The 14,122-nt window shown below is 36.8% G+C and overlaps 1 protein-coding gene across 1 annotated transcript in view; it reads left to right on the top strand.

Annotated features, from left to right (window-relative positions):
* The window catches only part of PDHX (pyruvate dehydrogenase complex component X), a 43,078-nt gene that overhangs the window by 4,292 nt on the left and 24,664 nt on the right, over nucleotides 1-14,122 (top strand). The window contains exons 2-3 of the mRNA XM_066997163.1: nucleotides 3,456-3,539; nucleotides 8,018-8,118. Coding sequence (XP_066853264.1) covers nucleotides 3,456-3,539; nucleotides 8,018-8,118 — 185 coding nt within the window. The remainder of the gene's footprint in view (nucleotides 1-3,455; nucleotides 3,540-8,017; nucleotides 8,119-14,122) is intronic.

Raw genomic sequence — 14,122 nt, 5'->3', positions numbered from 1 at the left:
AAACATGATGTGGTAAATGAGCACAGATAAGAATTCACAGAATAATATACATTGTTAATGAAGATCATTTTAGTGTGTATTAGTCCAAGATGAGAGCTTGTAAAAGAAACATTAAAAAAAAAAAAAAAACTTCTTGGAGGAAGCTCAGATGAAGACTAGCAGTGTTACCCAGAACATTGTCTGGACGCATTTCTAAGGACTACAGTAATGAATAATGCAACCCTGACAAGTGTTTCAGTATCACAGAAAGAATGGAACAATTTCTAGGGCTGAGTTGGAAAAGGAAAATTACCCTGGGAATAGACAGCTGAAAGAAATATGTGTATTTCTTCATGCAGTCTTCTGGAAACATGAACCATGTATACACTGGGCTCATTTCCACAGTTCAAGAGTTTTGGGGAGCGCGACCCTGATTGTTTTGATGTCCTGGGGACTTTGGGGAATAGATAGCTCACTTTCTGCTCTCTGTGCCTCTTAAAATGGCGAGGTCATTAATGGCTGCTGAGGTTATTAGATATTTCAATACAATATTTCAATTTTGCATTTTAAAAATGCATTGTGTCCAGCAATAATGGAAAAACTATGTAACATCTTTAACTTTACCTAACCTCTGAAATATTTATGTTTTAATACCTTTTACAAGTTTGATAATTAATTCTTTCATAATCCTGTAGCAGTGAGACAGGCAAGGGCAGATTTATTGGATATATTAACATTAATTAATTACAGGACAGAGGTGGATGCTTTTAAATCCCTTAAAACATTGTGTATTAATTTAAGTTTTCCTTTTATCTTTGTCTTCTCTGAGATCTTAACCATGGTAACTCTTAGGACTTGGAAGTAAGGATGGAAGTGTTTTCATTCTGGCCTTTTAGCTGAAACCCCTGATTTTATTTCATTGCCCATTTTATTCTGGATAATAGGAAAAAAATGGGGTCATTCCTAAGTTTTTAAAGTTGTTCCTGTTTTAAGCAATACAGGAACTGGGAGAAATGTGCTGCTGCTTCCTATTGTTGATAAACCTTAATGCTGCTGACAGGGTACAGAGAAAAGGGGAATATGAAGCAGAATTGTGTTTGCCATTATATGCAGTGTTCTTCCTATTTGTCTATTTCTATGCTTTAACTTAATACAAATTCTGATAAGAATAATTCAAAAAGGGCTTTAAAAATTGACCAGGCACTAGAAAACTACTCTTCCAAAATAGCACCTAAAGAGGTGTATTTGTTTGGCCTCGTAATTCTCCGCAGAAGGTCAGCAGGGTATCTCCGGTGTCACAGGCTGGACGTCTGCATGCCCCCGTGGCGCGCAGGATCAGAGGGCAGGAGGCGGCGTGCTGGGCAGGCCCCGCGTCGGCTGTGGCACGAGCCCCGCGCTCGCAGTCCCACGCGGGTGTCACGCAGCTCGGCGCTGTGCAGGGCCGCTTCTCCAGCTGTGTTCGGGTGCCCTGGTAAGGTTCAGCTGGCTGGCTCTTGGCAGTGATCTGCTGGCCGGCCGTGCCGAGTACGTGGATGTGTCACGGCCAGGGAGGCTGGGGTCCTTATTGCTTAAATACGTGGCGTTCTGCAGATCTTTGTGTTTGGCTTGTCACAGGAAGGAAAAGGCTGGGAATTTACCTGGTCCCTGTATAGAGACACTTACCTGTGAAAGATCTCTGGAATGAGAAATCTTTCAAGTTTTTAACAGACATAAGATCTGATCACTGAAATTTGGAGTTGGGCAATTTCAGACTGCAAAGTAGATATGGTTTCCTAGCAAAAGGGATAAATAAACACTGGAACCGTTTATCAGTGCAGGAGGCAGATCATCATTGTCTAGAGTACTAGGATCAGGGGGGCTTTATTAGTTTAAAAAATATGCTTTAATCTGTCATCTGGAAAAAATTCCAAAGCCTGAAGTGGAGAGGAGAAGGAACACACAGTGTTTGTGGTAGATTTTGAGAAAATTGATGAAATGTCTGGTCTTGGAATCCAGGACTCTAAACTTCAGGGAATGGGATTACATGCTTTGCCTTGGCACGCCCTTAATATTGCAGTTGAACATTAAGGCAGGGGTCATAATTAAGTTAGAAGTCTATCGCCTTTGGTTAAGAGTCAGAAATGATCCTGACAGTTGGCTAGATATGTTCTGTACATTCCCACCGCACTCTGTCCTCACACACATGCACATGGCTAGAAATCTGAGGATAGAGAGGCAGTCTGAGATAGAACAGGAGGTGCTTTGTAGGTACAGTGCTCGTATGTTTGTAATCAGACTGCATAACTAGAGAGACAAATGCTGGTGAATACCACTGAGGCATTGGTGGATGAAGTATCCAATCCTTCATAGCCCATCAGGGTACACCAACGGGTAACTTACCAATGCCTCTCATTCAATTTCTTGTGACTGCAGGAGTTTTGGCCTCTCTTCAGGATTGAGATTGGTGTGCATGCACACTCGTGTGCCTGGTGTTTTTCTTTCCTTTGGGTTTGCTTATATCTGACAAATCTTACATTTGGACTCCCTTCCCTGCTCACTTGTCTTTAAGACTCATTTTGTTTGCCTGTGTGTCCTGGAGTGAATGAGAGGCTATGGCATGGCATTTTAGCCAAGGTTTTGCTCAGAGAAGCTCTGATGGGGCAGAACTAAGCATATGCAGGGCCACATGTAGAAACACCAGAAAAAAAAAAAAAAAAAGAAACCCTGTTTGGCTTAGTAGCTATGCCTCTGGTATGCACGAAGCAGAGGGTATTAGTGGCTCAGCTTTAGAATTTTGTGACATTTATGTGAGGAAGAAAATTCACAGCTTCGTGATAGCTGATTATTCTTCTAGTGTATGTTTATATTTTGTTGTTGCATTTTCATTCGATGCATGGTAACACCCACATAGTTGGAGCTCTAAGTGAGCCGTAAATTTTTTTCTGTTTACATTTCTGTTGGACAAAAGTCTTATAACTGTGCTTCACTTCCATCCACCAAAGCATTGTTCAGTAGGTCAAGCTGAACTGAAGGCTACTTGAAATACTAGTGTCTATTTTTAATAATGCACGAAGTCTTAGTCCTAGGAGAAGTTTCCCTTTTTTTTCCTTAAAAACTAATTGCTTCAAAGCTGAAGCAGCATGAGCGTCTGAAGTCGCCTTCATCAGACCTAAAGTGTCTATATCATATTTTTACTTAAGACAGGGTTCAATTTATTTAAAGCTTTATATTTTTATGGCTTCATATTCAAGTTGGCTCTTCTCTGTGTAACAAACAAATTTAGTGCTTTGTGCTTTGCTTCCCTTGGTGCTCTTGGGAGTACATTTACAGTGCGTGCTTGTGTGTACGTTCTAGAAAAAGAGCATCGTAGTGAATATTTTGTTCAATTGTTCTTCAGATCCATTCATTTGTAGTTTCATTTGAGTTAAGCAATTTACTGAGAAAATAATTGTACTGGAAAAGTATCTAGTCTAAATAATAATATTCTTGTTTTACAGGTACGCCTGCAATTAAGGTTCTCATGCCTGCCCTTTCTCCTACAATGGAAGAAGGAAACATTGTGAAATGGTTAAAAAAGGAAGGTGAGACTTTTTTCTCCCCCTTAGGTCCACAGCTGTAATTCTTCAGCTATATATTCTATAAGAATAAGATCGTTCTTTCAGGTTGTACCTTAGTATTTTGAAGCAAAACGTTTGGTATGTGGTTGCTTTCTTCTTGAACAATACCCACTCTTTAGAATTGTTGTCTTTAAACATTTTTCCTTTAGTTGTCTTCTAAAAGGTTGCTTTGACCATATATTGAAAATTTTCCATTAGGTTATTCCAGGGTGTAAGTTGTGTGCCTTTTTTTTTTTTGTTGTTGTTGCTGTTTTCTCTTTTAACTCCAGATGTTGTTTCGACAGTTACTTTAGAAGCCTGAGAACCCTTGACTTTAGGGAGGGTTTCTGTTCGATTATTCTGGTGGGTGATGAAATAACTTAAAAGGTGCATGGTTTTTTATAGCTGCTTTTTAGGAGTTTTTTAACATCTAACTTTTTGTTTAACAATTAAAACTGACAGGAAAAGCTAAATTTGTTTCATAGCCTTCTCTCCAAATGGAGAAATATGTCACGTGCACAAAAAAAAATCAACAATCCCCAACCCTCCCCCCCAAAATAAAACTTGTCATCTAGGGATCTTAGTGGTCTAACAACTGAAAAGTAATAGGCTTCTGTTAAAATATGTGGGAGTAGCTAGATAACTAGTCTCAGTGTACGTTTTTTCTTCACATAGGTCGTATTTAAGTGGCAAAAAGATCAGCAGTCCCTGTTCTGTCAGTAAAAACTTCTTCATCTCTTCCTACCCTTCCTCCTTCTCCAGTGTAATATTAAAATTGAACTTCGTAGTTTTGGATTCCAGGTGGCAGTTGTCCATTTGTATAGGGTGCACTGTGAAGTTTTAGATGACTGTAGAGATCTTGTCCTCAGACATTTTTGGTTTTACGGAAGAAGCGGGCACATTTGGAGTTAAGCACTTCTCGTAGTCCATTAGCTTCGACGGGCACCATTTGACCAAAACATCCGCTTTGACTGTTCTAAGTCCTTTCTTTCTTTTGGCTAGTCTTTTAAGTGTTCGTACATCCTCCATCGCTGTCTTACTGGAGTACTTTGCTTGTATCTGTTTTGAATACGTTTTGGGAGGTAGACAGATGGCAGCATTATAGCTCAGAGATTCTCTAGTAATGGACATGATGTTTTGCTTCTGGTAAGAATTTCTGAAGACTTTACGAGGAAGAATATGATAGTTTGTCCATAAAACGTGGATGAATCGGTTTTCCTCATAAACTGGTCCTAGGATGTAACTGATATACAGTGATTTTTCTTCCTGCTGCATTCCAAACACAATGCAAAAGGAAAATAAAAGTATTTTAACTAAATTAGAATTAATACTTAATCGATGGTTGGAGTTTGAGAAGCTATTTCAGGATTTTCATTGTTATATGTGCCATTTCAAAGCAAGACCAAATCTAAGTATAGGATATTGTCTTGTTAGGAACTAACTATGGTCACAGAAGTGCCAACGAACTTTTTTTTTCCCCTCTGGAAGTCTGGAAAATAAACAAAATAACATTAAAAAGTGAATATAAAAAATGAATATAAATGTTTGATAATCTCATATCTGAGAAAATAAATATTGTCAAGCAATTGACAGAAGAAGGCTGGTGATTGCATATCAAGTGTTATTTTCCACTATAACCAGCAGGGGTCAGTAGAATACTACTCGATCATTTTTCTGCTCTTTGTTTGAGTATCAAATGTTTTCATTTTACAGTTTCACAGGATGGGCAGATGATTTCAGTACAGCAGACGGAAAAATGCTGAATTTAATTGACAGCTTTAGTCTTTCTCTCTCATTGTTAATGCAGTTTTATGTTGATTCCTGTGGGTAATAAAGTCCTTCACTTAAAAACAAAACTATGTTTCTAAAAACTTGTATTTATTATGTATGAATTTAATGTTGATGAAAGATGATAGATTAACAGCCCTGGAGACTAAAACCCTCTTGTTATCATGGGCAGGAAACAGACCAGGCAGCAGTGCTAGCAGTTTCCCAATGCAGTGTAACTTGGCCTTCTTATGAGACGTCACCTCCAGGGAGTTCAGTGTCTAAGCTCAGTCAACTTTGATTTGATTTGCAAAGAGTACCAAGGAATGCAGTTTGTACCTTGTGTTTTGGATACTTCTCTGCAAGTAACTGAATGGAGGATGCAGGCTATTGAATGCCAATTGGATATGATTTCCAAGAAGGAAACTCAGCTTCAGTAGGAATACTAATCATTCAGTCTAGCTGTAAGAAATTAATCACTTAAATTTAAAAAAAAAAAAAAGGGGGGGGGGGGACAGGGGTATAAAAGGTTTTTTCAAGTGCATTATATATAATCTCAGAGAGTACCATTCAGGCAACTTCTGTTGGAAACACTGCTTTCTCATTAGAAAGCATAAAAACAGATATATTTTGCAAAGCTGTTCATTCCAATCATCTCTGCTGGAAAGCTGATTTGTAATTGACATCAAAGTGGGCGCTATTTAGGAGTGATCACAAATTTTGCAGTCTACTGAAAATAACTATGATTCCTTCTATAGCACTAAGATACTGAAACACGTGAAATGTTGAAGGCTGCTATAAATTGTTCTTGAAATTGCATATGAACAGTTTCCTTCCAAATTTTTGACCACTGCTTGGCTGCAGTATTTACTGGGACTAGGGAAGGGAAAACAAAACAAAAAGTAATGGAAAAGTGGTTTGCCCATTTCCCTGAAGATCCCTCCTCTTGTCTTCCCTGTGTAAGGGAATCCTCACCTTTCTGTGAAAAGCCCCAAGTATCTAAGTTAGATACTAAGTTACTACTAAGTTAGTAAGAGATAAGTTGTAAGGGACAATCACATGAAATTTGTTTTGCCTAGCTGGCACAGTTAGAGTTAGTGCTAAGCAGCCTCCAATAGCAAGATTTCTTTTTAAAGGTGCAGAACATTTACAGATTGATTACAGGCTGGGAGAAGAGAATAAGATACGGAATTAAGTTCCTTTCTGCTTGCCTATGTTAGCTTTGCAGATTGCACAATTTGCCCAACAATTTGGTTTCTTAACATCTATGAAGTACTTACCTAATGATCTGAGGATATATAGGCCACTTGAATTAATGATCCAATGGGATTAAGCCACAGATATAAAGCCTGGAAATTTAGTTTCCTGTGTAGACTGTTTATGCTCTAGTTATCACAAACTGCGGCGCGGCAATTAGACTATTAAATTAAATAATCAGGTGCTACTTTGTGACCTCCCCTGCCAAGTTCCACAATAGGAATTTTTACAACTTCTGAAACTATGTAATTGGTTGAGCTTTGAATGCTTTTATTGTTTGTTACTTCAGAGATCACAAGAATCATAATGCTTTATTTTTCCTTTCTAATTGAGGTAGTTTTGAAACAGGCAACAATTTAATAATAAAATTTAAAAAATGTATCATCTACCTAAATACAGGTTGTAACCTGCACAAGTTTTTTGTTGTTGTTGTTGTTTTTGTTTTTTTCTTTCTGATGCTTAAGCATCAGTAGCAGAAAGAATTAAGTGCTTAGATAATAATGTTGCAGCAGTTCTGGTACTGGGGAAATATTAACATCTGTACACATTAGACTTGTACATATTGACCCCATTTTTCATTGCTCTATAAGGAAAAGTATCATATTTTGTTGGAGGCCAAAGCGTTCAACTACCTCAAAGTTCTTCAGTGTAATTTCAGTTTTAATGTAGGCCATCTGGTCAGTATTGGTGTGTTGAAGGATTCCAGACCCATTGTAATTTTGTGCCCGCAGTTATAGGTATACTTGAAAAGCAGGGGAAGGGTAGACTTCAAAATTATTCTACTTGGATTTCTGTAATGTTGCAAAAGCAGATTCTAACATTTGTGCATATTTTTATTTCACAAAGTAAATGCATTTCTATAAGACCTTTTTTGATTGTATGAGATTGAGGAAGCAAGCCTGCAGATAAGCTTGCCAAAAAGATTCAAGTACCTGAGATTTTTTCTTAAATCTTTGATAATATTGGTACAAACTATGGAACCGTAATACTTAGTTACAGACGCTGCTGACTAAGACCATTATCTTAATAATTACAGGTTTAAACATCATGCTTAGGCTTATGGCTAGCAATGAAAATGGAAGGCTGAGGATTGTATTTGTGCCAGTGCTACTAATTGATGGTCTTGTGCAAATAAATTTCATTTTGTGTGTGTGTGTACTTCCTTTTGGAAAGCCTGCTATAAACAATGCTATTTGGAATTTAATGGATATGTTAATGTTCTGCTGCTGCAGTTTCTGTCTCTAAATTTTAGTGTTCATATTTGGAATTGCAAGATACAATATATCACAATAAATCGTGATGGGGAATCTGCTAGCTATAGAATATATTTAAGAATGTAAAGTGCCTGTATTATATGCTTAAGTGTCTGTCTTCCATGGTTAAATAGTTCTGAAATAAAGTTTAGTCTAAGTATTCTTAAGTTCTGTTATATTTTGCAGGTGAAATGGTGAATGCTGGAGATGCATTGTGTGAAATTGAAACAGACAAAGCGGTGGTTACCATGGAATCAAGTGATGATGGCGTATTGGCAAAAATACTGGTAGGAATTCTGTCTGAGTAGGATGTTACAATTTCTCTTGAGACTGTTGTTTAGCATAGTGCCTCAAAAACTAGTTTAGACAGCTTTCAGTCTGCTCAGCTCTTAGTATAATGCACTTATTTGCATTCCTAGTGAGAAATAATTGCTCTATTTATATCAGTACGTATACCAGACCACTTGTATTTGTAATTTCTAGACATATCTAGAGAGAGATTTTCAGTTAGTCCAATTGAGTTGTATTAATTTGTATCTTTTGTTCCTTATGAGTTACACCTGTGAAACATTGCAGTTTGACTCCTCTTTCTTAGAGAAAAAAGTGACAGTCAGTTGGAATATGTAGTTTTGGGTGGTGCTTTAACCAAGAATACAGTAGTGATCTTCTGTTGTTCCTGTGTGTGAAATGTTTAATAAAGCTGTAACATAATCTTTCTTGCAAACCACAGTTTTTTATAAGCATCATTTGCCTGGTGCTTATAGTCTAGTCTCTGCCTCATTCTAAATGGATACCATGGATAAATTAGAGGCTTCATTCTTTACACTCAAAAGAATCCAACCATGTGGTTTGCTTGGGAGGACCAAAATTTTTCTCCCTTTCCCGTTTCTTATGCATTTCTTTCCCAAACTGCTTCCTACTTGAAAATTTCAAAACTATCTAATTTTCGTGCTGGTGGAGTATAGTAGATATTTTTCCCCTCCATGCACAATAGCTAAACAGTAACAGTGACTTGGAAGAGTTTTGAATAAGAACTTTTGAGAAATTGTTTTGTCCTATATGTGCAATAGATAATGAAACCCTTTATAGAAACATTTAGTTCAAAGTGGTGTGTTGGGAAAGAAGAGAGTGGACAAAATGTAGAGATGGAGAAGTAAAATGCAAGAGGATGAGTGGCATTTTGACGTTATTTGGGTTCCTATAAACAGTTTTGGTTACCTGTTGCTACTAAAGGTAAATTCGCAGAGGAAGGGTGCTGAGCAAAGTTACTTAAGAGTTGGCTGTGATTGGAAGGATCTTGGTTGCTTGAGCTTAGCAACGTAGATTTGCTTTGACTGCAAAATCAAAAAATCAAAGTATTTGATTGCACCCACACCAAGGGGATAAACTGCTTGAATTGAAGAACAGTGTTAGTACAGGAATAAATACTCCTTCTTTGAAACAGATTTAGGACTGACCTTGGATTTTCAAGCCAATGGCATATGGATATTTTTCCCATTTTTTAAATGTTTTTGTTTTGCAAGTAGGCATCTAAAGAGCAGAGATCTTGTGCTGCTTCAGTGAGGTAAAAGCAAAGACTCACATATAGACAGGGACTTGAATTTTGTCTTAAGTTTCAGTTCATTGACTTAATCACAGTATCATCCTTCCTTTTCTATCAATTTCTTAAAATCTTACAAAGTGTAAAACCAGTTTTCTTAGGTACTGTCCTGAAGATGAAAAATGATTGCAGTAGTTCTCTCTAATGCCATTTACTAAGGGTAGGTCTGTGAAAGATGGCTCCTGCTCTGAAACAATAGCTTAATTAAAGTGGCAGGAGATAACTTTCCCATATGCTTGGTGTCAGCTAAACAGTGTTACTCTGGTAACTGCCCTACAATTACTGAGAACTGGGATTGCACTCTGAAAGAGAATGCCGTTGATGACAAATTTTTGTAGTAGATAAAATGTAATTTGGTCAGGGAGGTCTCATTTAGGGAATATCTAATCAAGAGATGGGGTTGTGGAGGTATATAGACATACTGCTACTAGTTGTAATCTAGCTACTTAGAAAATTACAGAAAGGGTGTAGCTACAACTAGTTCCTAGAGCCAACAGCATGCAAGACGAAATTCTACCCTGCCCACAGTGAGACTTGTTTGTGCTGCTATTACAAAAGCTAATTGGGTTGGTATATTACATTGCCTATCGCTGTTGTACGAAAATGCAGTTGTAGCAGAATGTATTTGCATAGCTACCCTCTGCAAAAAGGGGCGAGTACTTGCCGTTGTCTGTGGGAGTATTTAAGAAGTGATGGTCTGTTTAGCATCTTCTTTTTTTGTATGAGCACAGGGAATATTCTTTGCAAAAATGAATGCATCAAAATAGGTGGGAGGAGTTTTGGGAGGAGAAGTGATCTAGGATGGAATGCAGCTGCAAGTTAAGCTTGTCAGGGTTTATAAGAAATTATTATTAGCGTGCAATTTCTACAAGAAAACTTGCATTTCAAACAGTAGTTTATATAAATAAGAAGTTTGTAAACCTTTTCCTACTTGTAATTCGCATTGCTAAATAGTAATTTTCCCTAGGCCCCTTTTTTTTTTTTTGTAGCACCTTGATAAAACTCTCGAGTTGTTGCATTCAACTGCATATCAGCACATCTAGTAACTTTCAGAGAATCCATTCTGGTATTCCAGAACAAAATCTCACAGCAGACACTTCCAAAAGCATGGGGATTTTTTTTTTTTTGTCTTCATATTGTTATTTTCATAACTGGTAGATGAGTAATGGTTTCACTATTTTTAATTCTTTCATCTTCAGATTTGAATGCTTCTGAAAATTATTGTGCAACCTCTTCATTTTCTTCTTGAATAGGAAATACCTATTCTGCATTTACAGATACTGCTTTGTGAGATTATATGAAGAGGAGACATGGGGATTCTCTGTGTCAAAATTCTTAAAGTATGCTTCCCCAAGAGACATAAAGGAAAGGATAGTAGACTCCAATGCTGACTTGCAAGCATCTTTAATAGTGGTTCATGATGACTACAGGTAGCATTAGTATTTCAGAAACTGTGTTTTTCCTGTTCCCTGCATTGTATTCCAAAAACATCCCAGATTCCAAAATTTCCTTATGTACATTTTGCTGTTGTGGTACCTTTTTTTTTTAATTATCGATCAAACCAGACTCTCTGGCAACATTCAACAGTGGCAGCAGTTAGATTCTCTAGCAGTGGCATTCAACCTTAGCCAAGACATCCACACCATCCAGTAACAATCATACACTGGAAGCTGAGTCTGAGAAGGAGATGTCTCAAGGGGGATAATAGCTGTAAAGTCTTTCAGATTAAGGGAAGAGGGGCAGCTTTATTGGAGTAGCCTGAACAGATTATTATGCCAAACAAATTTTTAATGGGTTAATACTCCATTTTGGAATCTGGAAATGGTGGGCTTAAATATTGTAATACAGAATAGATATTATACTTTTTAGGAGACTGGAACAAAGTTCCAGATGTTTTTGGGAACTGAAATAATAGGGGAGCAATAGGATGTGATTTTGCTGTTTTTTTAATTTATTTTTTTTAGCTCGAATACAATTCTTAATAGTCTTTTTGCAGTATCCTGCTCTATACTGGATGTTCAGTAGACTTCTGTGCAAAATTTATGACATTAAGCTCAGGTTTGTGGATGGGAAGGTGATTACATATTGAAAAGGCTATCCTTTCAAAGATCATCTCAAAAGTTTCAAATGTGATGTGGTTGATGGGGAATTAAGAATAAGTGTAATGCATTTAAGTGGTCAAATCAGTTGAAGTTTACTCATTTCCTAAAAGAAACAAGGCAACGGTTTTACATTGTTTGATTCCAGCTACAGTTCTGCACTATGTTAACTGAGCAGAAAACTGAGTCAAATGCAAACTAACACTGTGGTTTTTTACCTTTAAAGAGGTAAGGTTCATTAGATTAAAGGAATTCAGGCTTCTCTAACCCTTTTGTTCTGTTTTTTTTTATTTTTTTTTTTAAAGACTATATGCTGCAAGTATGTATGATGTAAGAAAGTGCAGGCTAAGAATAAAATAGGTCCATATGCATACATTCCTTTTCTCTCTGAATCTGTCTTTTAATGATCACATCTGATTTGGTATAAAATGCACTAAAAACTTAAATGAGTGAATGAAAATTTTAGAAGGGTAATTTCAGAAAGGTGATTATTCTTTCAGTAGTGTTAGTTCTTAAATTAACTGTGACTTTTTTTTTTTGCCTAAAATACTTAGTTCAATTTGGACTGAAAACAAAGGATGAATGATTGTTTTAAAGAGCTGTATTTAAAATCCATTACCGTTTTCTCATTCATGACCTAAATGAGAATTGCTATGAACAGAAACTACTTTGTGTAAAACTTCCACTGTAGTCAGCCAGCATGAGTTGTGTCCACCTTACTTGCCACTGTGCTGCAGTGGCACGAGCTCAGAGGAAACTTTAATTGCATAGAGGAGTAATCTTCTCCAGCTTTTTCTCCCTGGAATGGCTCGGCTGTGCTTTGCTGATTTGTCTGCTAAGCTAGGAGTTTTTAGAATCTCCTGGGTTATGCTTAAACACAGAGTAATAGAAATATTGTGAAACTACTTATTTTAGCTCTTTCTACATCCGAGATTCCAGGGTTCATTGAGACTTAATGCAAAGGGGTCTTCTGGTATTTTGAATTTTGGAAATGTAGAAGCTGTGATTAAAAAATCCAGGAGGTGAAAAGTTAATCGATATAATATTTTTTGTCTCTCTCTCTTCCAGTTCTGAGCTGCAAAAGCTGTTTGCATGTATTTTTATTCTTTGAAAATATTTTTAAACATACGTGTTTTTAAAAATATAAACCGTACATTCATTTGGGTTGGAAACTTGTTCTGGAAATTAAGGAATGCTGGAGTTTTCACAGCTGTTTATCTTGAGGAGTAATGAATATGAGAAAAAGCACAAAAGCACAATAGGCTCACTATGAAGACTGTTGGTGGGTTTGAATGCTCATGCAATGCTAGTCTATAAACAAATTCTGACTAGTAGAATTGTTATATTACTGAATGGTCAACCATCCCTGTTGGATTTCTGCATGTGCAATCATAGCACCGTTAAAGCACTCTTAGACCAAAATTGCAATGCAGAATTAACACCACAAGCATATCCTAGTGCTTACTGGTCTGTTCAGGTACAATTTGTAGACTGCTTATCAAAATGGAGCTGTTCTTTATTGTACACACATGCCTTTGCATAGAAATGAAAGCATGAAAAAAAAATGGTTAATTCTTAGTTTGCAAAAAAAAAAAAGCTGCTTCATATTAACACGGGAGGTATTTTGAACTTGTGGGACATTTCTTTTGTGTTGTCATTGGCATGAATCTTGTATTCAGCATCAAACATCTGATTCCTATTCCGACAAATGGAGGTTTTTAAATGCCTTGTTCAGTGCTAAATAAGATAATGCTGTAAAATTATTAGTGAATAATTTCAGTGATTTTTTTTGTTTATAGCATAATTTTCTTTTGTTTTACCCATTTTTTTGTGTTTTCAGTGGCTATGTTAGGTAGGTTGTGTTTGCATCCGCTTCAGGCTGCTGTTTTATTTGGTTATGAGTGGTAGCAATACTGCAAGCTTATGCAGTTATATAAATGCGCTTATCAATGGACCTTTCTGTGATAGGGTCCTGCAGCCTTACACTAAGCAGTTCAGGAGTTTTGCTTGGCACTCTGTTATTCCCAGGTACTTTAAACTCATCTCAAAAAAAAAAAAAAGTCAAATCTTGAGCACTTCAGACTTTTTTCTCAAATACAGCTTTTCAGAGTATTAATGGAGAGATCAGAACAAGAAATATTTGTCTCAGATTTTTTTTTTTTTCCTCATGTAATGAATACTCGTTTAAAAAGAAGTATTACACCAAAATTTATGTAGTGTTCCTGGGGGAAGACGAAGTGCACTGACAAAGCTGTAAATGTGAAATGTTTTATGAGAATATACTCAGAACAGACTGGCTTTGCTGTTCATTCTTACATCTAGTGCTGGCCCTTCTAGGGAGGGGGACAGGTAATCCAGTGAAATCTGGTGCGTTCTGTCAGAGGACGTAAGTGTGCAGACAACCATGTTCCCTGAATAATAATGTTCTAGTATCTGCATCTGCCTAGTACACTTCTTACAGTTTTACAGCATTCTCCTTTATTAGTATTTAAGTGTCTACAAAACTTGATTAAACTACTAAGAACAATATTATACTCAAATGCTATGTGTATCTATTTATTTTGTTTCTTGTTTTTAGTTTGGACTTTTCAA

Source organism: Anser cygnoides, chromosome 5, assembly GCF_040182565.1.
Source record: "Anser cygnoides isolate HZ-2024a breed goose chromosome 5, Taihu_goose_T2T_genome, whole genome shotgun sequence".
Lineage (NCBI taxonomy): Eukaryota > Metazoa > Chordata > Aves > Anseriformes > Anatidae > Anser > Anser cygnoides.
Note: the sequence above shows the minus strand (reverse complement) of the source record. Positions and strands in the feature narration are given on the sequence as shown.